The 25122-nt window shown below is 47.6% G+C and overlaps 1 protein-coding gene and 1 long non-coding RNA gene across 3 annotated transcripts in view; one reads left to right on the top strand and one right to left on the bottom strand.

Annotated features, from left to right (window-relative positions):
- The window catches only part of LOC127469343 (uncharacterized), an 11945-nt gene extending 8598 nt beyond the window's left edge, over positions 1–3347 (top strand). The window contains exon 3 of the long non-coding RNA XR_007903957.1: positions 3315–3347. This is a non-coding gene — a long non-coding RNA (uncharacterized LOC127469343). The remainder of the gene's footprint in view (positions 1–3314) is intronic.
- SERTAD2 (SERTA domain containing 2) lies at positions 2525–25122 on the bottom strand. Of its 2 annotated transcripts, none has more exons than XM_051783501.1 (2): positions 25034–25122; positions 2525–8128 (listed from the first exon to the last, which is right to left on the bottom strand). In XM_051783501.1, exon 2 carries the CDS (start codon positions 8122–8124, stop codon positions 7180–7182), a length of 945 nt encoding a protein of 314 aa, XP_051639461.1. In that variant the 5' UTR covers positions 8125–8128; positions 25034–25122; the 3' UTR covers positions 2525–7179. The 2 variants fall into 2 exon arrangements, with proteins under 2 accessions (XP_051639461.1, XP_051639460.1); XM_051783500.1 differs by lacking the exon at positions 25034–25122 and adding an exon at positions 23826–24140.

Here is a 25122-nt window from a genome sequence, read left to right as displayed (position 1 = left end):
ACACACAGAGCCCCTGTGGCCACAGCACATCAGTTCTTACGGCTCCTTCCCCCTCCCTGGCCACCTTGTTCTTTGGAGGAGAAGGAAGGGTGGGAGGAAAAACCCATGATCTTGCTGGCCTGCTGCCAGTTGCTAAGGCAGTTTCTTCAAGAGGGGAGGGAGGGGAGCTGTGGAAAGGAGGGAGCTGCCTGGAGAGTAGGCAGATGATGAACGCAGGGACCAGGCAGAGAGAGTAGCCTGCATCCACCAGTGATGGTGGCAAATGGGACCGTGGGCTGAGCGGGAGCAGAGGGGAAGGAGCCCAGAGGAGAGGGGCGAAGTGGAAAGGGGCAGGGAGGACCAGGGAGCAGCAGCTCCTTGCACAGCTCAGCCATGGAGCCAGCATCCCAAGGGACCTGTCTCAGCTGATGGGTTAGCTGTGGTTCAGAGCAGCTCTACGAAACACTGCCTGTGGCTGGAGGGGGTTTTATTCCCCAATGACTTTTCCCTGCTGTGGTTTCCCTGGTGAGTACGAGGTGCGTGTGGTCCAGGGAAGCTGGCTGTGCTGTGCAGGCCGGGCTGGGAGCAGGACTCACTCCTATTGCCAGTGCTGGGAGGAACACATGTCCCACACAGACGTGCAGGTTAGAGGCAGGGAACAGTATCCCTCCTGGACAAGGGCACCAGGAGTGTGGTGCACAGGGTGCCTTTCACCATCCCCTCCTTGCCTCAGTGCTGCGTTTAAGTGTCTTTCTGCCCACATGGCACAAGCTTGAACAAGGTCTGTGAAAGCAGGTGGGCGCCTGGCCCAGACTCCCTGATCTTCCAGTTAGTTGGTCCAGAGAGGAGCTTAATGTGGCTCTTGTCAGCTGTGGAGTTGCTGCACTGACTTACAATACTGAGCAGTAGCAGAGCTGAATGCAGACCTGGGCCACTGCTGCTCTCAGCGCTGCAGTGCCTCCTCTGCCTGGAAACCCACTCCTGGGGCACAGGGGCAGATGTACCTGAGAGAGGGAGAGACTGTCCTTCAGTCCTGAGGGTACCTCAGACTCCTGTGACCTCGAGAAGCACGATAAGTGCTTTACTCTGGTGTGGTGTTGGTGTGAGATACCTCATCTGCCACAGGTCAGTGCCTGTGCCAAACTCCAGCCTGCTTCCTCCTGCCCCCTGCACGGGCAGGCTCAGAGCAAGGGCTGGTTGCAGACAAGTCCCTGGCAGCTCCCTCTGGTTGGGGCAGACACCACAGGGAGATGCAGCTCCCCGCCTGGGTACCCCATCTTAGCCGAGAGCGATGGTTTGCCCTCGCTGAGGTGGAAAGCTGGAGGGTTGGAGTGGGTGGGAAGCTGCTCACTTAAGGAGAGCTCTGTGCGGAGTCTTGGGTTTTGTGGGCTGGAGCCATCTCTTACTCTCAAAGTGAGGAAATAAGCTCTTGAAAGGTAGGAGGCAACAGAATCAGAGCAGCTTTGCGAGTGCAACAGCGGCATCTCCACGGGTCCTGCCTCGGGTCAACGCACTGGCACCTGGGCATGTCCTCATGGGAGCTGCCAGTCCCTCGGTGCCGGCGAGGGCCGGTGTAGCTCGGAATGGAGCCGAGCCACCGGGGGAAAAGCGTTCGCGCCGCGGCACCGGGGGGTGCGTTTCGCCCCTCTGAGCCCGGCGCTTGCTGAGCACACGGGAAGTTCAATGCCCGGGCCGGCTTCGATTCTCGCACTTCCCCTTTCTTTGCGTTTCTCGGGCCCCGTGTCCCCGCAGCCATCCGCGCCCGGGGCGGCAGCCGGTGCGGAGCCCGCGGTAACACGAGCCCGGGCGCTGCGGCCGCGATGTTACTGATGTGCGGCACGTCGGGGCCGGGAGAACTCGCCGCTTTTCCGTCTGGATTTCGGTTCTCGCTGCAAATCCAAAATGGAGCAGTCGTGCTCCTGTGGGTGTAGGAGGCCGGGCGAGGCGTGCGCCGGGGGGGCGGGAGGGGGGTGACTCATGTGCTGCCGCTCCGCAGCTCCCGGGGCTGCTGCGCGGCCACAAAGGGCTTGAGCCAAAGGCAGGGGCGACATCGCCCTCCTGGCTGGCACTGAAAGCGAACACCAGGCACCTGGAGGAGCCGCGGGGGGAAGAGGGCACTGATAAATGAAGCAGTGGATTAAGGTATCAGATGTTTCCTGCCGGGATTTAATGCCCTCAAGGACAGTGCATTATAGGTATTAAAACCGGGCAGGTTTCGCTCTGGGTCAGCCCAGCGGCTCCCTGGGAAGCCGCTCACACCGCACGGTGTGAGCTCAGGGCTGCAGCTCACACAGCAGAGCTGAGCATCCCTGGGCACACGGAGTCCAAGAACGGCCACAGGACACGGCCACCACGGGCACCCCTCTGTGCTGGGGACAAAAGCCTCATGCCAGGAACAGCCCTCGCACAAGGTGATACTTCTGTCAGGTAAAGCGGTGTGAGACTGAGCTGTCCCTCCCTTGTCAGCCCCCCTCCTACAGTACTAATGGGGTCCTTGTCTCCCCCTGACTCTCCTTTTTGGTGGAGGGAAAGAACGAAGTCAGAATTTATTTTAATTGTTTATTGTATAATATAAAACTACAAAAGTAAGACTGCTCATTTCCATGTACATTTGTCCAATTGTTTTTTGATTACAGCCCATACCTACATGTGAATACAGTAATCTGGTTTCAGATGTCTGTAATATTGCATAGAAAAGGCACAGCTCTAAGGTCTGTGGGAGGGGAAGGGGAAATACAGCCTTTTTTCTTTTTTTCTTTTTTTTTTCCTTTTTTTTTTTTGACAATAACAAGCCCTGTTCAAACAACCATGCACTGAACATGTCACACTATTTACACCTTTTCCAGAATCTTGGCCTTTACAGGCACTAGTATGGAATATGCTCAGAACTAGACAGGAGTTGAGGTTGGGATTTTATCTGCAATTTGTGTTTTTAAAGAGGTTCCAGAACTTGCATTAGGCTTATTTTCAGAAAAAGAAAAAGTGCTTAAAAAGAACTAATTTATTTTAAAATGTTCAGTCTCATTAATTCATAGAATATCAAAAGCAACTTGCACAGAAGCAGGATACTGAAACCCGATGGGGGGGGGAGGGAAGGGGAAAGAACAAAACCCAATCAAAAGAAACCCTGTAACAAGAACAAAAAGTTCACAACATGCCAGAGTGAATTAAACCGTTTGTCAGACAGGATCCATTGCGATTTACTCAATTTAATGGTAATAAAAGTGTAAACTTTGGATTCAAAATATCAGTTTTAAATAACCCAGGCTCTTACCACGCAGCATTGAGGAAAAAAACCAAATTACCTTTCACAAGGTCCGAATTTCTCCTGACAGTGATTGCTCCAGAGAGTGGCTTTCCTGTCGTGCTGTTCCAGTTGGCTGCAAGGAAGGTGCCAGATCGATGCACTTATAGGCAACGCTGCTCAAGGCTGCTCCTTCAAGAGGGACGTTCCCCTTCCTTTGCCTGCAGGGCTGTGGGATCCTGCTGGACTCCAGAGGGACCTGTGGTGCCCAAGGACTGGCTGGTTGGATGCACAGAGCACCGTTGAGTGGGTTGGATTTGGGCAGGCAAACCCTCTGCCTGGCCCTACCTCCTGGCAACGAGGTGGTGTCAGCTCTGGCACAACTTCTGGGGCTGGAGGTACCATCCTGCTGCCTACTCCAGTTGTCCAGCCCCAGGGATTTCCGCTGGGCCTCCCAAGGGTGTTTAAAATAATAAAAAAAAAAAAATAAAAAAAAAAAATCACCTTTTTCAACCTTTTCTTGGCCAGCATGATGGAGGTGATTGCATTTGCTCTTGTAGCGTGCCAAGGGAGGCCCCCTTCAGGAAGCTGATGGGGGTAGGAGCCTGATTAGGACTAATTTTGAACTTAAAACTGTCCCTCCTCCATACCTTTTTTGCATATTTCAAACAACCAGACCCATATTAGAAAAAGAGTGTAGGGAAAAAATAATCCTGTGATCCATGCATATCCTGACTGGAACTCAGTTCATTCTTTCTGAATCTGGCTCCCATACCCTTTTTCATACAGATTTACATTCCTACAAGAGGATACATTCCTACCATACATTCTGTACATGTTACAATCCAGATGTTGTTAGCTTCACAATAAAATAAATATATTTACAGAAGAAAAAAAAAAGAATAAATAATTTATGAAAAAAATCACTTCAAATCCAAAGCTCTTTTATTCTGCTCCCATCTTGTCACTTCATTGCACGTTAATGTCTATCTCCATCCCTGGTGTAGGTCTCAGAGAAATTCCATGCATGGTTGCTGACAGGACCACGGCAAAGGCCAAACTAGAGCCAGCCAGTGACTGTGCAGGGAGAAAGTCACAGCCGAGCCCTTCCTGTCCTGGCCTGCACCAGCCTTCCCAACCTTTTGCTGAGTCTCATAAGTCTCAAGTATGCTTCTGTCCTATGGGATTCCTGTAAGGATTCTGCCACAGGACATGTGCTTCAGCACCAAGGAGCCACAGACATCGTCCAAGTGGTGAAGTGGATTCAGAGCTTTGTGGATACAAAACCTTCAACTAACCCCACTTAACATAGGTCTCCAAAAATGGCATTGATGGGAGCTTTTGCCTTTGTGGTATTTGTGTAATTATGTTACTGTGTAAATATGTAAACTCCCCCCAAAAATGGCAGCTCCAGCATACTGCAAACCAGTTTTTAACCATGGCAAGGCAAGCGCCTACCAAGTTACCATGTGAAACTGGTGGTGTTACAGGTCTGTGCAGACAACACCCCTGTCTAAGGTGTTCCCAGGTACCAGAAGGGCAGAATCAGACAGGGCTGTTGGTTCTCCCACAAGGGCCAAGGACTGTGGCTGAGCGAGGGCCAGGTGTGAGCCAAAACTGTCCCTCCTCCTTCCCCACCCCTCCCTTCCCATGGTCCCTCAGGCTACACTTGGTCAATGGTTTCCTGTTCAAAGCAATAACTTACTTTCTTTTTAGGCTGCATAAAGAAATACTCCTGCAAATCCATCAGCATCCCAGTGCTTCACCCAGTTCAGCTTGGGAAAAAAAGAAGAAAGCAAACCCACCCCCTCAGCCAGTGCCCCCCTCCCCTGCCCCAGCCCCACGTCTCACCCTGGGAGCCAGAAGCACGTTTTGCAGCTCTACACAATGCATTTCATTTCCATTAGGAGTTCCTTCATTGCAAAAACGTATTTGCTTTTATCCTGTGTCTGTGTGCATATCTACGTTACATCTATCTATATACTAATAAATATATATGGCCTGTTTTAAAGTGCCAATTTAATAATAAAAAGCCCCCTCCTTAAAAGGCAGGCAAGACCCAATTTCTTCCATGACAAGAAGGGAGCAGAACTGACTGAATATTGCCAAATGACGTAAAACATAATTTAAAATTTCTTAAATAAATATAAAAGTTATTCCTAAAGAAGCCATAGGCATGTCAACAATACAGGTTGTAACCGGCACTCAACAACTAAAGTACCATTGGAAAACTAAAATGCCATAGCAACTTCAGCAATAGGCATGATACATTGCAAACATTTTTTTTCTTTTTAAATTAAATGTACACCACAATGAACTTAAAAAAAAAAAAAAACAAAACAACAAACCAAAAGCTATTGGTGCAGTAAGGAGAAGACTTCTCAGGTGTTACGGGGAAGGGGACCATGCATAGAAAGCTGTGTCTGTATATTCGTTGTAAAACGGGTCTATAAAGTGTAAAGCAGGTAACACAGTTGATACAAGAACCCAACTCTATACGAGATGCCAAGTGATGTCACGTGACTGGCTCCAGTTTCAACAGCAATGGATATTAAAGCAAGTCCATCCAGTGCAGGTACGAGATGAGCTTCACTGCAGTAATACTGAAGTTGCCTTTTTTTCAGCACTTAGCACAGTGAGGTGGGAGAGGGGAGGAGAAATGCTCCAAGAAAGGGTGGGCGGGCGCTCTCAGCCCCACTCTCCCGCCCCGTGCCCGTCAGTCAGGAGGATTTCCAGGAGAGGTTGGCTCTCGGTGGGTGATGGGCACGTTGCTCCCTGCCAAAACCGTTCCCAGGAGCTTCAGGTGAGGGAGTGCTGATGTGCCGCCGTGTTGAGGCTCCGTGTCCGGCGGGATGGATGCCCTGGCACAGGGATGCCCTGGCACAGGGACGCCGGCGGGCCCGGGGACAGCCCGGTGCCGGGGCGGGAGCTGCGGCCACAGCAGCGCTCAGGGACCTCTTTGGAGGAAGTTCCACAACTGTTTCCTGCCAACTGCTTCACATACGTGTTGGAAAAGGACATGGCTCTAAGTTTCAGGAATCACAGTAGTGCGCAGTGGGTACAGCAGGGAGCAAACACTTGTGAAACTCCGACAGAAGCAGCTCCCAGCCCTTTCTTAAAGCACTTTTTTTTTTTTGTTTGCATTCAGGGAAACCGACTGCAGGCTTATTTGATCCAATTTTCTCTTTGCACCATACACATATAAAACATTACAACTCTGTATAAAAGTACAAGTGGTTCTTGTACATCTGAATTATGCAGGAACTATGTGAGCAAATCCTATCAAAATAGCTATTTTTTGTGTGTATAAACAGCATTTGTTTTTAGAAAAAACAATATCATAAACTGCAGAATCTGTACAAAAATATAAAATAAATTTGGGCAGCAGTTTCTAAACAGCCATGTAAATGCAACACTTAAAGAGGAGCAGGTTAATGCCTCCAAAAGGCTGAATTGCTAAAGTCAACCTATACAGGGCTAAAATGGTATTGAGATTATCTAAATAATAAAATTTTTTACCTCTTGCAATAAAACTTATAGAAAAAATAGACAAGTATGCACATGCAATTTACAGCTTTCCCCAACATAATCCTTGTGCTTAGCTTTCACCTTTTTTTTTCCTTTTTTTTTTTTTTTGTAATAACATAACATTGTCTACAATACATATTCTTTCCTATACCAGGATATTCGGTCTTCCTTGAGGAACCACTTTTAAAAAAAATACATTAGAAGTGGTCATACATGGATGAAGGCACTCCAACTCTGCTCGAAGCAAAAACTAGTGTGATCCTTTTCTTTTCAAAAAAGGCAAGCAAGGATGCATGCACAGTGCTGTGAATTGGGGCTGGGAGGAACTATGGAAATACTACCAAGTGTATATACTGGTACTTAAAATAAAATAAAAAAAAAAAAAACAAACAAAAAAAAACCCAAGAAGTTGCTATATTTCTAATATTTTAAGACCCAACAAGCACCTCCATGATGTGATCCAGTTCTGTGAGATCCATTTTGAAAGGCTGATTTGGAGTTACTGGCTGACTGCTGTACGGAGCGAGAGTTTTTAGGAGCTCATCTGCTGAGACAGGAGCCATTTTTGAGGCAGCCCCCGTGGCAGACGTGCAGGGGTCAAAATCATACATGGACGTATCAATGTCAGCGAACAGAATGTCATCCAGGGTCAAGTCTGTGAGGAAACCTGTGGAAGCTGTGATCTCAAAGTTGCCGGGTAGAGAGTCCATGAGTTTGGATTCAGCCGTCCTGCTCTCCGGGAGGCCCTCGGGCTTGTGGATGTTGGACTCGCTGGGATGGGCTTTAGAGTCGTCGGCTGCTGTTTCGGCTGCTACTGCCTCTGCGGAGGTAGGTGCTGGACAAAGCTCCTCGATTTCGTCCAAGGCTGAGGAGAAGCTGTCCTTTACTGGTTGGAGAGCGGGAGGTGGTGGTTTTGTTGGACCATCGTGCTGGACAGTCGGGGAAGTGCAAAAAGTGTCGTCCTCGAGCAAAGAGGCTGGGGTGAGGCAGGATTCCAGGGGCATAGTGCTTACGAAGTCAGTGGGGAGCAGGGGCTGGGAGGCAAGGTGGCTGAACGCCGGCTGGGCCTCGCGGAAGTTGTCGCTGAGAGGGTCGGCAGGCTGGGAAGCGGTCACAAACATGGGCCTCAAGCTGCCTTCTTGTTTGAGTTCTTCCTGGATTCGCCTCAACATGTTGTTAATTAAAACTGTCTTTTGCAAGCTTGGCTCGGTTAATGGCCTGTGGTTATAAAGTTTCATAAGGGAAATGTTGAAGATAGTCTGACGCTGTAAGGTGTAAGACACCTTAGAGGGACCGTCAGTGGGAGACACCACTTTGCCTTCCAACCCATCTTCATGCTCGTCAAACTTCCGCTTTCCTCCTTTCCCCAACATATATCTGAAAGGAAAAAGAGGAGACTCATGAAGACAGCAAAGCCCAGTGCCACACTGTCCACACAAACAACTCAGTCTTGGCCCACAGCAGCATGACAAGGAAGCAGAAGCCGCCTTAACGCAGTGCCCTCTTCCATCCTGTTTCGGCGTGGCTATGCTGGTGAATCCCAAGCAGGGATTCAAACAGCATCTCTAATACTCAAGATCTTGCATGCTTGGCAGCAAATTTCCCTCTTGCAGACATTATGGTCCCCAAATATCTGCACAGAGTTGCACAGGCTACATATACTGTACAGAACGTTTCTTTACGTTTCCTGACCGACGCAGTGCTATGCCTGGGAACACAAAATTAAAGCACAAAGGTTCTTACAATGAATTTCCTTTATTATTCAAAAGCTTGCTCACGGGGGAAGGGAAGCAAGGCTCAAGCAATTGTATTTTAAGAGAAACCTTCCCAGAGAAGTTGGGAGATCCAGCCCTTCGGTACACCAGGATATACGCATATGGGTTTATTTAACTGATCGCCTAAGGACTGAACAACCAGAGCAGAAAATGCAGTTATTGCACTCAGAATTAGATAAATTACAGATAAAGAAGAAGATCTGTCAAGTCTTTTAGTCTAATCCCCAAGATCACTCTCTGCACTACACTCTGCTGTTGGTCAGATGGCAGAATTTTGAAGGAAACAAAGGGGATTTTACCAAACTTGCCCCGCCTTGTAAATAATTTCTGAGCTAAGATTAAGTAGGGCAGTTCAATCCCCAGTGCTATCTCTTCCAGGATGTTTCACAGCACCTGGAAATGCTCCTCTACACAGCACAGCCCCAACCTCATTTTGTCACCATTATTTTTGTGACATGAAGATCCCCCCAAATGCAGAGGACTGAAGGAATTGCTGTGCTGTGACAACAGCACGACCTGACGTTCTCCTCTCTCATTTTCCCAGGTACAGTGGTGAGGTGCTGGAGCCCTAAACCACTCACTCTTTTAATAGGATCACAGGCAGCTCCCTGTTCATTTTAACGTGTTTAACATTTTAGCTCTCTGTTTAACAAAACTCTAATAAAATGGCATGAAGATTTCTGCCTTGTTTAAAAAAAAAAAAAAGTAGAAGAGGTTTTTCAGCCACAGCTACCCGGAAAGAAGTTGCAACAGCAATATAGACTTTTACCCCAAACCTGACTCCTCTCATATAATGCATCTACTGTCTAGGAGACAAAATCCACCTTCCTTATTTGAGTACAATTCCCACTTCTCCCAGTGGGATTGGTGGCTGTGAAATGACTGCACCAGGCAGGTCTACCACCAGTTTGATGGTCATACGCCAGTTCTGCAGACAGACAATGTAGGTAAGGACTTACAAACATACCCAAGAATGAATGACAAACATTTAAGAGCAAAGAGCCCTTTGGAAAGCAGGAGAGGGGACAAAAGAAGCCAGAAGAAAAGGGCTTCAGAAAGCATTTGCTGAGTGGTAAATCCAAAATCAGATTGGGTGAAGCGAGTCTCTTCTGGTTAAAAATAAGTCCCAAATCCAGATAATTTTCTAGCATATTATGCAATTAAAAAAAGAAAGGCAGGGGGAGGGAGCAAGCTGAGCAGAGCTGAGGAACAGGTAGGCTGCCATCCAAGCTCCTTGGCCAGCTACCAGCAATTCCCGCGCCTGGAATCTTGGGTGAGCAAAACCTCTGAAATTTAGCACTACTGCCGAAGTCTGGTTTTTCTCTGCTCCCTAGTGTCACTTCCACAGACTACTCCAGAGCTGTGCACACAGGTCTGGAGTGTGAGGGGGAGGCTTTGCTGTTCAAATGTTCATGGTGAACACATTTCCTTCCACTTTAGACAGATAGAGCAAGAAAGGGAGGATCAGGCTATCAAGAATCGAAACCCTTGCCCAATTCCAGCACGTTTTTAAAGCAGCAAGGCGTTAGGAGGAGAGGTAGCAGTTTTCCATCCCTTCCTGCTATCTCCTCCCCCTGAAAAAAGACAGACTCTGTCCTAAAGACATACCAATGCTCGTTCCGCAATACTCTGTTTAAAGAAGACATTTTTAAATGGCTTGGGGACTAGAAGAGTTTTGAAGTTTGTCAGCCTCTGCCAGGAATGTATACAAACATCCACTGGACAAAGCAAACCTTTTCCGCCACGATAAAGAAAACAGTCCAGGCTCCGTTCCCTCTGCTCAGTTATTAATTATTGACAGGCGACATCGGAAGCATTTCGAACGAACCCAATCGAGCCCACTTCCACCCAAGCGTGAGGTGCTGGTAGTTAACACGTTTTTTTAAGCTGATCAGTTAAGAGCTGTGGCATCATCACTGAGTAAACGCCACGATAACCTCGCTACGTCATTTTCCAGGAAGCTCAGAAATGATTCAAGGTTTCCTGTATGTGTGACTGTCAAGCTTTCACACCTCACTTGATCTTCACGTAGCTCGATTCAGAGCTTGCCCTTTTAAAAGATAAAATAGATCAGGCAACTCCCAGTTTCACCTACCAGCTTTTCAGCACAACTTTCAATTTCCTTTTCCCCCCCCAATACTCTCTGAGAAGAGGGTTTAACCACTAAAGCACCAAAGCAGGATGCCAGCCTAAGCATGGGGGGGTTTATTCCACCAAGGAGGGGGCTCAAATGAGCACCGCTAGACTGTCAGCTTTATAAAGTTTTATTTCATTCCCTTCTCCTCTGGCATGCAAACGGGAATTGTAAAAACCTTTTCCTCTGGTTTCCATAAGTTGCTTTATTCATGCTAAGTGAAGCAAGGAGGCAGTATCTTTTTAGACCAGCTGATAGAGTTGGTAAAAGCAGACATGTTCGTGGGCTTGCAGGTCTTTCTCTGGTTCTCCATAAAGGAATTACATAGTTTCTGACCACGGGAGCTTAAGACAATGTTGCCTGCTTGTTCTTTACAGTTCTAACCATCTCTTCCCTCTTTCAACCAACAGCATCACACCTACATTAAAGAGATCATTTTTGTATGTCTTTAAGATTCTCAACACTATTTTTTTTTAAAAAAAGGAAGCTGTACAATACCAGCATTTGATCTGAGTCAGTTCTGTTCATCTCAAAAGCTTTGCCCCTAGGCTTCCCAGCCAAAGCTCTTGCTGGGAAAACGAAAATGCCAGACTTGCAGATCAGCTTGACCAAAGATCAGTACAAGATGAGCTAAACCTGCACCATGCCAAGTGTCAAAAGACAGAGTTGTCCTACCACGTCATACAGCCCTAACGGGGGCAGCCAGACAACAGCAACCCACCCAAATGCAAGACTGGACAGGCAGAGATCAAGGGGCACGTTCGTGGAGGGTCTTTCATGCATCTATTTTGGCTGAGCACCAACCTCAGCCAGATGTATTTCTGCTGCATTTTCATCCATCCGCTAAACATCACTTTGAGGTCAAGTGTGAAGAGTTGAAACGGGACGTCACTTTGTTGTTGTTGTTTTAATAAAGGGTGTTGCAGGGTTTTGGTGTGCAACTTAAGTTTTCAATGTTACTTAGGTATGTGGAACCAGAAAGCTGAAGAAAGACAATGAATGGAAAAGTTGCACTTATCTGGAGATTGGGGTGGGGGGAGTTACTTGGAGATCTTCCCCAGTATTAATCTACCACTTGGCTCCAGCTCTGGAAGACTCAGAACCAAAAGCTAAACCATTGTTGCTGAGAAAGATTCAACTTGCTTTTTTGCCCATTTAGGGTGATTGCACGCGCCTCAGCGCCAGAGAAACCCTAGCATTGTTTGGGAGTTGTCTTTTCTTAATTGAAAAACAAAAGTAATATTTTCTTCTTTTTTTTTCTTTTTTTCATTTGCATATCATTTAGCTTCCTTTTATTGGCTCTGCATGCTTTTCAGACAGAGCTGGGAAAAAAATGTAGTTGGGGCTCAGCAGAAGAGATAATCAGCCTGGAGCGGATGGTTCTCTGGAGTCGACCATCATCGATTAAGCACAGGAAAGCTTGTGCAATGCCTGCGTCTCTGAGCCCACTTAGTGACGAATCCTTGGCTCTCTGGAGCACAGAGGTACGTGCACGCTGCGAGAGTATTATATTTATTGACTGTGCTTTGGACGTTACACCTTGTCACTGCTGGACTATTCCTGAAGTCCTTAACAATCGGGAGTTTGGCGCAAAAAAAAAAAGCACCAGATATGTAAAAAATTGAGAGGAAAAGTGATTTGGCTCACCAATAATAAAAATAATCTTTAATGTTAATTCTCAAACACTTTTAACTATTAAGTTTTAAATGTCTCTCAAGACTGAGGGCTCTTCTTGGAAATCAATTCTACAATCCACTAGGCTCTCCCTCCTCATCAAGGCAGACAGGAAGGACAAAAAGAAAGAGGAACTGAACCCCAAGAACAACAGAAAAGGGTTTTTAAGAAGTCATATTGCCCACTCATAGATTTACGCCACCCTCTTGGTCAGTGTAGAGGATGAACAGCTGAATAGAGTGAGGTTCACTTTTAGAACCAACACCATGTTGCTCAAAAAGCTAAAAGCACCCAATCCCAAAGTCCACGAGCAATCATTCCTCCCCACGCAGCCAAAAGCTGAAAGACAGGTGTGAACCACAGGGGCCTGTGTGAGAAGTGGAGTTTGATGCTGGACCAGTTACTTTCTGAAATCTTGGGTAACTAAAACCACGGGGGGAAAAAAAGGAGAGAAAAAGAAAAAGGCAACCTGGGGAAATTTACTTCAGACGTGCATGAAACCCCCAACAAAAGCCCTCAACATAAAAGCTCCCTATAAAAGCCCCCCAAAATGCTATGAGAGTACTGAGTTTGCACATTTCATTCCCAAAACAAAGTTTCACACACCTCAAGTGTAAGTGAACCTCACCAGGGTTTCTCAGAGAACCTATCCAGTGAATTATGCAAGTGCTTTCTGTGTCACTTCTGGCATATGAAATACAACTTTCCTCCATACCTCACTCTTCATCCTTGAGGGTTCCATTGGCTGTATCCTGGCCCAACAGTAGTCAATGAGTGTTTTGTTACTGACTTCAGCAAAATCAGGATTTGGCACAGATAGCTGCAGGACCAAAATAAAAAGGTCCTTTATGCCAACTGGGTTCAACTGGCAAGACAAGGGCCAGATCCTCTGAGCGAACAGAGTCAGGTTGAGCTGCTGCGAGGTATTTCAGTGCTGCTAGATCCAGCCTGAGGGACCACCTGAACTTGTAACCCACTTCAAAGTATCTGTCCCCTAGAGCTAGGGAGGCAAACTGGTAAACCTCTCTCTCTCTCCATCCCCAAGGTCACAGCAGAGAGAGAGACAGAGAGAGACAGAGAGAGAGAGAGAGATCTGGAAGACCCCTCAGTGCAGGACCATGGGCTCACCCACAACAGAATGATGCTCCTTGGCCTGCAGGATCCTGGCAAGGCAGAGCAAACCTGCCCCAGCCTTCTGAGAGCACTGGCATCCTCCTCCCATTCAAAGTTAGAAAGGAAAAGAAACTGCAGAGGGGAAGGCCAGTATAAAGCTGGCCCCACCTCCCAGCCTCACTAAAAAGGAGGAAAGCTGAACAGCCCAGATGACAAGGTTTAACTCCAGGACTGGAGCGAATAAGCAGCATGGACTTTCAGAGGCAACAGCCACAGCACCCTCCTCGGGGATTTCATCTGTTGACACCGGAGTCTTTAAATCCTGGCACGGCAGCATCCCCGGGAGCTGGGACAGCGTGTACCACGCAGTGCCGCACGGCCACGCTCCCGGTGCTGCAGCTGGCTCACACTGTGTACACACACTGGCCAGGGCTGGGGGCGGGGGAGGGCATCCTCCTTCCTCTACAACAAGGCTGTTCCTTGGGATCTGATGCAGATTTTACTCACTGGAGTGCACTGCATCCATGTTGCCCGGCTAGACAGGACTCCTGACAACTGCTGCCTGGTAAGAATTGGGTCTCATGTCACATGTGAGTTAAAAAACAAATCTCCCAACCCCAGAAGAGAAGTAAGAGGGAATGGAGCTGTGCTGGGGTGTCTGTCCTCACCAGACCCAGTGCTCAGGCATTCCCCATTTACAAGGTTTGTTTTTCCCTGATACATCTTACATTAATTTTGGCTGCCCCCAACTGCCTTTTTTTTTTTTTAACTGAGTGAGGTTTAATAAGCACTTACAAAACTCCTTTGGAGTATATAAAAAAATTGGCCTCCTGGGTAGCTCTCTGCTTCCAGAGTACAGGGAATTGTTTTTATGTTTGCAAGCCTTTGCTGCAAGGGTGTCAGTGCCAGCAGTGACTGTGAGTGGCAGGTATTTCTCATGTGTATTTTACAGGAACCCAACTCTTCCCATCTCCTGTGGTGGTGGGCAAACCTCGGCTCTTCCAGAAGAAACAGGGAGGCAAGTAAAGCTCCTTAGCACCTCACTCCTGCATTCAGCAAGAAAGGCAGCTTCCCTCTCCCCACACAGCCTTAGCCCTCTGCTTTAGACACCTATGAGTGAAGACTGTGGGGAGAGCAAGCTGTGTGACAGGGTCTTCTCTAGTCTCAAGTTAAAATCAAAATAAGAAGGAAAACCACTGTGGGTGACTCTCAGATGCTAATCTAAGTAGGAATTAGTTAAGGACTGTGCAGGGAGACCTCTGAGCTTCCTCTGTTGACTCCTGTTTGCCAGACTCTCATCTGAGAAGCATCTGAAGTCGTGCAGGTCTCATGGGGTTTGACTTGGATACTCAGAGCTTGGAGTCCCCAGGTCCCCGAAGGAGTGTCCATGTTAATCAGAAAGTAAGGTGAAGCCTTCCCTAGCAAATAAGCAATGCAATTATAAAGCCAGTCAATAGTGTAACGCCAGCCAACGTGTTCCAGCGATATTTTGAAACTGTAATCTGATCCTACTGTTTCCATCCTCGTGCCTTGCCTGCTCTCCCTTGTTGCATACTGTACTATTTGAGGCCCAGAGGGCAAAGCAAGCTCTTGCTGTTTGTTCATGATCAGAAACTGCATTTGGAGCGAGAGCAGAGCGCCGCCCACACCACTTTCTTGATAGTTTCCTTAACTTCCAGCTGCTGAAGCCCTGCTAGAAGGCTCTGCAAAACAACCAAAAAACACAAACTCCACTCCTGCCTTCGGTTTCCAGCTCCTTTTCAGCACGCTAAAAAAAAGGCAAAGCTGCAGTCTAAGGCGATCTCTGACTCTGTAGTGTGTTAAAGTCTTGCAGGAAACATATGCTTCTATTAAATTGGAAACAGTTTCTAATGCTGTCAGTTTGCTAAATGTAACATGTTCCCCTGGAAGAAGTGGAGCAGTTTTAATGTTTTTTGACTAACTGCACACATCCAAACAGAGTCTGTCTGATAAAGCTGGAATGGGCTCCAATAAATATAGCTTAGAATAAATTACTGCCTCATTAAGTAATTGTTTGGAAAAAGGACAGCAGGTTTTCTAGATTACAGCCGTGTTATTAAGGGTGTTTATAATATTAGGAATTCTATCAGGGTAGCAGAACTTAATGCAAGTTTAAATCAGAGGAGCACTTGTTAGCTCGTTAAAGCATTAAAGACTACCCTGGCACAACTAGAAGGTGAACAAGACTGCACAGGTTCTGTGCATGGAAAGTTAGCAAGGCACATGCAAACCACTTGAGGCTGAAGGCAAGAGTAAAACCCTCAGTAACTCTGACAATTCCTTTTCAGTACGAAGCAAGAGGGGGGATTTAGATGGGTAACACACTGAGGCTAAAAAACATTTATTCAAAATAGGCTTTATTCATGTACAGGAAGGCAGTTGTCTTTATTGGAAATAAAAAAAAGAACAGGTTTGGATTGGCCAGCAGAACTAATTTCTGTCTCAAAGATCTCAGAGCCAAAATGTCAATTCTCACATGTTCTGCTTCAGACAGGACTTCCCATGAGTATCCTTACAACAGCACCCAAAAGATGCAAACAAGCCCCCAACCTGCCCTCTTTTGATCTTGTCCTTAACTGGAAGCTTTATGAAACAAGCCCGCCACAATTCCTAACACTGTCTCAGCTCTTCACAGGCCAGGTGCAGATATGGCCCTGCTGACCACCAACCCTGGCAGCACCTGCTTTGAGGCAGATCAGAGTGGAGGAGTCCCCCCTTCCCACTACCAGGAGCTGCTTTGTCAAGGGTAGTTACTGAGGGGAGAGAGATTTTCAACAACATGGCAAAGCTGCCCTCGCCTTGGGTCACCTCTGTGCCAAATCTTCCCCAGAATGGCTGCACCTTCCTTCACAGTGCCCATGCCACCACACAGGAGCCTCCTACCCAAGGTTCAGCTTAGCTGAGACTCTGGGCTTCAAAGAACCACCAAAAGAAGTCCAGGTGAGGTTATTCTGAAATTTGGGTCTCCATGTGGCAGTGTTAAGGCAGCAGCCAGGCCTGCCAAGTGTGAATCAAGTTCTATTGTGCTGTGTACACACGGGCTCAGCGGCTCTCTGCCAGTATCAAAAGCTCAAGGACTGGGAGCTGCTTCACACACCTGGGCATCAGCAGCAGGAAATCAGAGCTGCAGTCAAGCAAACCAGGCACAGCACAGCCAGATCCTCTGACTTTACTACATGATTAGCTGATTATTCAGCAAACTCTGCATGTTGTCACCCAAAAAATATGCAAGGGCTTCTATGCACAAGCCTCCCTGGGATCGGCCAAGCAGCTCCTCCTGGCTCCACATCACACCACTGTTTCTTTCCCCAAGTGTGGCACTCTGGGCCCTCCTTGCATGGAAGCAGGAGATGCTGTTCTCACCAGCAAGGCCATAGCATGATGAATTCCCCCATCAGTGGACGAGGAGCCATGCCAGAGCCAGTGCACACAGCTCCGTGCCGGGAGAACCAGACCCATCGTCTCTTCCAGAGGTGGAGCAGCAGCAATTAAGATGGCTGTGTACTGCTCCAGGGCCCAATTCAGCCCAGGGCTGACTGCCTTCCACTCCTCCCCACTGCAGAGCCAGCAGGCACCGGCACAGTGAAAGTGCTGGCTAGAAAAGAGACACCACACTTGTAAATTAAATTCAAAAGCAATCTGAAAGAGTTAGGACAGCCACCAGAAAGTGACACAGGCTAGGAAACACCAACACACACACACACACACACACACACACACACACACACACACACACTCCCTTTTCACTGCTAAAATTACACGCCTGTAATGACAAGATGCTACTGGTCAGACTGTGAGGGAGAATGATGAAACAGCCAGCCCGGCTGTACCTCCCTCCTCCCCTGCACTGTCGCACGGAACAATGGATTACAGCAACGCTGTCTTGCATTGTACAAGACATCTCCATTGGCACGTGCACGTCACGGGCCAGCTGATATTTTTAGCAATTGTAGACCCATCTTCACTGGATGTGCATAATTCCCACAAAGGTTAATGAGGATTGTGTGTGCATCCAAGAGAGACGAGACCCCTTTGTGCATAATAAAGGGAGAGAGAGTTTTTCTCACCTATGTATAATTACTTTGTCTGAATCCTATCACAGCATCTTTTTCCCCAAAGGTACCTTGTTTTTCCCCCTTGTCACAGACCCTTAATAAACACATGGGGGAAAAACAATACCCACACTACTGTGAAAAGAACTGAATGATTTGCCAAAAAGTAGGTTATTGCTCTGAAAACAGTGTTGAATAAATTATCACAGTCAAAACGAAAAGAAGAGAATGGCAGGAGGGAAGAAGGAGGAAAAAAAACCCCACCTCTGAAGAGATAAATACTGCAAAATGCACCATACATCCCTGCAATGACAAGTCATTTTAGCTGCAGATTTTATTTGCTAACCAGTTTCTCACTACTGAGAGTTAGAAGAGGAGAAAAGAAAGGTGTTTCCCTGGAATTTTTTATAGTAGCTATAACAGCATATGAGTTGTTTTCAACATTTTTGCTTAAATGAAACAAACACAGCCCTGTAAACAAGTATATTCTGTGAAATAGCACCTACTCACCCCACAACTTTCTCTTGAAGAGGTGAAAAAGCTGTTGAACATTTCTCTACCACCAGAGAAAACAAAACAAACAAAACAAACAAAACAAACAAAAAAAAGGTAAAGTTTGACATGAAAGTTTGCTAAGATGGTGTTAAATGATGTTAACACTGATAATAACACTGGCCTTTCAATCCAGTGTACTAAAGCTCTTGCATTTGTTGAAATACAGCATATGTTTTCGTATCTCATGAAGGAGCCTTCTGAAAACTGATTAAAGGGAACTTTGGCCAGCCTTGAACTATTCTCAACCTGTAATAGCTATGAGTTCAAGAGGAAAGACATTCCATTTTTCATGACACCTGCTTGATTTCACAATAAAAACTACTACACAAAAGTGATGCTCTCTAAAACAGCCACCACGGGATCCATGTAATTTCTACGTATAGTAATTTAAACATTTTCAAGTAAGTCATTTAAGCTTAGATGGGGACACCCTTTAAACAGCATATTTTGACAACATGTGTATTAAATCTGTATTTCGAAGCATGCTTAGTACAGGTCAATTATCACGGAACAAACAAACTTAACCACAAAATAAGCCTTTGGAAATTGGGAGTGGAAAACACAGAAGGAGAACAGCTCAGGTAACTGAATGTCCTGGACTTCATATTCAGTCAGGCACAACCCCATTCACCTCGCCCAAGATAGTATTACACTGATTTTCCCCACAATTAAAAGAAAAGTCCTTGCCCAAGCACATATGTATCACATATGTTCCCCTGCCTGCAAGGGGAAGCAGAGCAGGGACAGGAAGCTTGACACTGTGTGTTACACACACAGAAAATATTCTCCTCTCTATTCATTCACAAGTTATTTGTGGAACACTTTAGTTAGGGGAGGAAGGGGTTGTTTAGAAGAGCCAGTTTTGCCAAACAGATGGGACAGGAGGGTAAGGGGGAGACAGTGAGCCAGATCACAGGAGGGTAACCTAAGCAGGTTATTGTGCCCCTGGGACAGCCAGCACGAAAGTACCTCAGTCAGAATCCCTCCGACCACAGCACAGGCTACAAAAGCCCAGGGCTCTCCTTCAACATAGGGCCAGGCACAAGAACTGACCAGCAACAAATCACACCATGCCAAAAATGCTGAAATAAAGGGGTTTCTCACACATGAACACTGGGAAAGCAAAATGTTACCAGTGTTTAAAAAAAAAAAAAAACAACAAACCAAAAAAAAACCCAAAAAAAAACAAAAACCCACTGTGGTTTGCACAGAATGCCAGTCTCCTATCTTGATGAAACGTGTACTTTAAGAATACTCAAATGATATGCATGCACGTGTGCATGTACCTACTAAACCCTTTTTCCAAGGGAGAAAAAAGTGCCTGTAAAAACACATGAAAAGTAAAGTTTGTGGAGGCACCGGAAGATGATGATGTATTACTGAATTAGGATTTAAAACTTCATTTTGCAGCTACCTGAAGTTAAGACAAAGCTGCCTTTAGGCATCTCAAACTAGTCAGACCTGCTATAGCAGTTGCACAGTCTGCTTCAAATATGCCCTCCACGCTCCTTTCAACCTCCACCCCAACATATATCCGCATAGTTTACCTCCAGTCATGGGTGGTTCTTTCTATAGTGCAGTTCACTCAACCTTATTGCCTGCCTGGCACAACAGAAAGAGTTGTTTTAAGACTAATGTTACAGGCTACTGTAAGAAACTGTAAGAAAACAGCCACAATAATTGCTACATTTCCATTAAAGGTGAGTCTGTATCAAACAGTACACGGGTTTCTGGAGGGGAATGGAAAATCTGGGATCGAGAAAACAGTTTTAATTGTTACAGATCATCTGAGCATGTTTTAGGGTGAGTTTAGATCTTTCCACCAATTCAGGGTTCCTTTGAAAAGGGAACTTCTTTTTTCTGCTACTTCCATATGCTGCCCAGTTCAAAAAAAAAAAAAAATTTAAAAGAAAACAATCCACATTTGCACTTTTCTCTTTGTATTCTACTATATTAGGGATACAATTTTTATTCTAAATTCACTGGAAACAAGCTGTCAGATGAAATCCAATACATTTTTAATGGTGTGAATGCAAAGTAAACAGGCTTTGGCTCCTAATAATTACACAGACTGAGACTCATGTCATTCAGTGCCACTTAAAACTCAATTCCAGAGCGGTATTAAGGAGAAATTCCTCTCTAAGATCACTGCTCTTCAAAATACTGATCATGTTATACAGGTTGGGAACTTCAGCCATTATATGGCAACACCTATGATTTCATGTATCAAACAGGGGAGAGCACTGAACCAGGCCCCTCATTTGGAAGGACAGTGGTCTGAACTTGCCTAAAGCAGGACTCTGGGCATGGTTTTACTATCGCTGCAGCAGCCTGAATCCACAGTCATTTTGATGTGGTGGTGGTTGCTGTCTCACCTGAGCTAGCTGAGCCTCCACCCTCAAAGGGACATGTGAAAACCAAAAACTTGCTCTCCGGTGACTTGACAGGTTTTTTTCGGTCCTTTCAAGCCTTCTTGCTCCTAGTCACAACTTCAAGCCCTATCTGAAGATGTACCAACACCCCTGAAGACTGCCCCAGCTCTCCCCTGGAAATGCCCCTCAAATCAGCTCTTCTCCACCCCGAAAATCCCCTCTGTGCTGGAGGAATCTCCCAGCCAGCACATCTTCACAGCTCCTCCTGGCCACTTTGCAATGACACCCAGCGTCTGACACGTTCATCAGGAGCCATGGGTGAAGAAAACGTGGCAGTGCAGTTTCTGTTCTGCACAGTGACACCCCATTTAACACCCTACAGCCTTAAGTCAGAGGGCCTGTGACACATCCAGGCCTATTTCTCCCACTAAACCTCTGCTGTCTCCCAGCCACACATTTGCTTTGGACTTCAGTTTCAGCTTGACTTCAGCACATCAAACAGCAACGTTAGCACAGCATTTACAGGGCTTCCTTTCCCCACTTGTGTTGAACAGTTCAAGCATTGTTATCTTATTTTTTGTTATAGTGTTTGCCTTGGTAATGCTGAACAAACCTGAAGCTTCCACTACAGCAAACACAAAAATTGACTGTTTATAGAAGAAATAAAGAACTAACACACTTTGAGGGTCTCTCTCCATTTATAGAAAACAGGCAACCTCTTCACGACAGCACAGCTTCTCTGATTGGTGAAAGTTTAGAAATCAAAAGAAGTGGCAGAAAACATGCAATTATATCCCCCTGAAGAAAATGAGTGCTGTACTCAGATTGGCAAACTTCATGTTCCACAAACCATTAATTAGCAGAAGATTCATCAACACTAAAGATCTGTGCTCAGTGCCAACCTGCTTACATTGAAGCTGGACCTTGCTCTCTCCTTTGGAACGCTCCTGATCTTTGGACTTGGTAACTGAAAGCTGCTGTTTCTGGCACTGATTCGGGCGTGTGTGCATGTTAAGGAACCACTGCAACTGGAGCTGCCCCCTCACGAGCCACTTACACGTATAAAGCTGAGTTAAAGAAGGTGTCTCTCTTGCTATCCAGCCCCTTATAAGAAGTAGATCACCAGAAGACTACTTACACTTTCAAAGTACTGCATTCTCCTTGTTTGACAGATTACACTTTAAGATGTTACATAAAAGCAAAAATAGTCACAAGTATTTTGGATCACCTGTCTAGTGTTAGCACTGCCAGCGATGAACTGTGCCAGGAGTGCTTTACATCACCGTGAAAAAAGTCAAGAGTTCCTAAAAAAAAAATGTTTTCCCTATGAAATATTTATTGAAAAAATAAAAGCAGCTAGCGTAAATGATGGCAACCCCCTTCAAACTAGATATCGCATCAAATCTGCTGTACTTCATGGAGACTAAAACAAAAACAATTTTAGAATATGAAATTTGAGGTTTTCCTCGCTATTAGGACATTATCTCAAGCTCCTTGATGCCTCTCAGGCAGACAACTCAAGCACCTGGAATATTTATTATTTCCACCCAAAACACTGCAAAACTCATTATTTCATCTTTCCCATTAAAAAAAAAGGCAGGTGTACAAAGGAATACAACTTTTAATAAAACAGCACCTACAGATGTATTTAATGCTCTTTAAGACTGCTTGGTCTGCAGACAAGACTTGAAGGACCTAGGGCTATCAAGTTTCTTTTTGTTTGCTTTCAATCAGCTTCAGAGGAAAAGAAATCAGCTTGACACAAAAATCAAAGTGGTGTTTTAATATGCACAAAGTCTAGCTCCATTCGTTAGCAGTCCAATCCAGTTCCTGCAGAAAAGGAGTGGGTGGTTTTTGCTACCAACTTAAATGGAAGCAGGATCCGTCGGGAAAGGAGGAATATCTCCAGCTGTTACATTAGATGCTGCAATACTAGCCTGGACAATGGAAGTATTCCCAAGGACATGCTCTCAGATACCTGTCTGGCAGCACAAACTGCTAATCCTCCACCTATCTCTACCACCACCACTAGTTCATTATGTTAAATCAGATTCCAAAGATACCATCTTATTATGTAAAAATGTACACATTTTAACTTCAACCAGAGAGGGCTACTTTCAATTTACCCTGCTAAATCAACTGGCTAATTTCTACAGCAAGATAAGTACAAGCAGCAACAATTTTTAAGAAAATACAGTTTTCATTTTTATGGCTTGTTTCACCACGTGAAAGCTCCCTGTGCACTTGGATGCAAACTGAGGTGCCTCTGTCAATTTTGTACCCTGTGAGAAGTCCGTAAGACACGGGCACCTTCGTTTGTCCAGATGAACCCCTAAAATTATCATAACAAACAGGCAGAAAAGTCTCGTTTCTACTCACACACATAAGCAAATGTTTACTCATTTGAGAGACACAAGCATAAAACCGGTGTTTGGGGTAGCCAAGCCCCCTCCCACCGCTGTTTGAGCAATAGTACGTTCTACGGTGGCCAAATCCAGCACCCACTGACGGCAGCGAGAGTCACCCCGATGACTGCATCAGGCACGAGATGAAAAAGCCTGGACTTTCCTGCTCCCGAGAGCTTTGAATGTGTCTGAACACACGCCGCCACACGCAACAGCTCTGGCGTGCTGCACTGAAGTTCGGGTAAAGAAGCTGACAGCCCCCCCCCCCCCCCCCCACCGGATGAAGATAAAATGGGCAGATTTGCTTTATTTTACACCGGCAGCAGACCCATAACCGTAAATCAGCCACCCAGGGGCCCACCGGACAGCACACAGTCCCCCTCCTAGATTTTTAACAAAAGTGGCCCTGGGTTTTCCAGCTGTGCTTCACAAAATGCAAGAAATGACAGCAGGTAACTGTACTCCTATTTTCATGCTTAAGGAGAACTTATCTTTCCAGATCCCGACGCGAGTAAAGCAGCAAACGCTCTAAATCAAAGCGGCATCGCAAAAGACTTTTTTTTTCGAGCGCTCACCCACCCTGAAGAAAACCCCAATAAATATATTTTTCGCCACCGCTTCCGAAGGATGAACCACCCTGCCCACAAAAGCCCCCCCAGACGCCCGTTTCTCGTGCTGGCGGTGCTCCCAAGGAAGACCCATGAGCGCTATCGCTCAGGGAAAAGACAGGCTAATCCCCTGCCCTACCACCAACCCCTGAAAGGGCCAGGCAGCGGGGCCAGCCGGGTCCTGCCCAGCCATATGTCAGCTTTGCCACAGCGGAGTGAAAGTCCCCCCCAGGCCCCTTTAGCCCTCCCGGCACCACGGCACACACTCCTCGGGGTTCCCTGAAGCCCCCGCTCCTGCTGGGAAAGCGGGGCGAGGCTGCAGCCCCCCGGCTCCGGGGGGGTCCCCGGCGCACGGGAGAACTTACCGCGGTGGCGCCGCTTCCCTGGCGTCGGATGGAGCCCGGCTCTGGAGAGCACAACCGGCCGCACTATCGCGGCCGGCACGGCCACCTCGATTAAAAAAGTGTATTCCAGCTCCCCGCACCTGCTTCGGCCCGGGATCCCCGCGCATCGGCGGGGAAGGGGGCGTATTTTAAGGGCAACTCCGCCGCTCTCCCCTCCTCTGTTCATCTCAGCACGGTTCGCCCCCCCCTCCCCCGCGGAGGAGAGGGGGAGGATCCCCGCCCCGAGCTCCTCTGCCCGGGCACCAATTTAAAGGTAGAGATAAAACAAGCCCCGATGACTCGGAAAGCCAGAGGGGGGTGTGATGGGGTGTCGCCGTCCCCTGCCTCCCCACCCCCCGCATCCCCCCAGCCCCACTCACCACATGCAGCTCCACCTGAGAACTAAAGCATGGAGAGGGGGAGGTCGGAAACTCTCGCCCTAGAGCAGCTCCATATGTCGCTCCTCGCCGCGCCGCTCCGGGGAGGGGCCGGGTGGGATGCGGAGGAGGAGGAAAAGAGGAGGAGGAGGAGGAAGAGGAGGAGGAGAAGGCAGGAGCAGGCGGCGTGAGGATTTAAGCCTCCGCTCTGCCCCGGCGGCTGCGATCACGCAGCATTATACAATGGAGGAGGAGGAGAAGAAGGAGGGGAAGGAGGAGGAGGAGGAGGCACCAGCCCCGGCTCCCAGCACTTGCCGCCAGCACTGACGACAGGGGCGGCTCCAGCGAGCTCCTCACCCTCCGGACCGCGTCAAAGCTCCGCCTCGGCCCCGGCCTTCCTCCCCCGTCCTCCCTCCCCCCCTCCCCGTTCCTCCTCCTCCCCCGCTCCCTCTCCCGCGGCTCCCCGCGCTGCCCACGCGTGCCCCGGCCCCGGGCGGGCGGCACGGCCCCCGCAGCCGCCGGGGCTTCCCCGGGGAGCGCCGGGCCGGCACAAAGGATGGTGCCAGCGCGCCCCGACCGCAAATATGACAAGTATCCCCGCTATCCGGTGGCGGGGACCCGGCCAGGGGACGGGGCTCGGCCAGCAGGGCTGGCCCCCAGGTCGCCCCGGTACAACCCAAAATTCCCCCCAGCATCACCATCACCATCACCACCCCCGGTCAGCCCCCGGCTGGGCCAAGCAGAGCTGGGGCTTTGGGGGAGTGGGGATAAAACCCGGAGCGCTCGCGGCCGCCCCTCGCCCCGGCAGCTCACCTGGGAGCCCAGGGAGGCAGCGGCCCCCGTCCGTGGAATCCTCGCTGCTAATTTGGGCTGTGCAGATACCACCGGAGCACAAAAATGAG

Source organism: Manacus candei, unplaced genomic scaffold (genome assembly GCF_025592945.1).
Source record: "Manacus candei isolate 608988 ecotype Guabito, Panama unplaced genomic scaffold, ASM2559294v1 h1tg000017l, whole genome shotgun sequence".
NCBI classification, from domain to species: domain Eukaryota; kingdom Metazoa; phylum Chordata; class Aves; order Passeriformes; family Pipridae; genus Manacus; species Manacus candei.
This window is presented reverse-complemented; position numbering and strand designations above follow the sequence as displayed.

Coding starts and splice junctions, on each gene's coding strand:
- SERTAD2 (XM_051783500.1), bottom strand. CDS start 23,971: ATGCGCGGGGATCCCGGGCCGAAGCAGGTGCGGGGAGCTGGAATACAC. Junction 8,129..23,825: donor AGGGAAGCGGCGCCACCGCG/GTAAGTTCTCCC, acceptor TTTTCCTTTCAG/ATATATGTTGGGGAAAGGAG.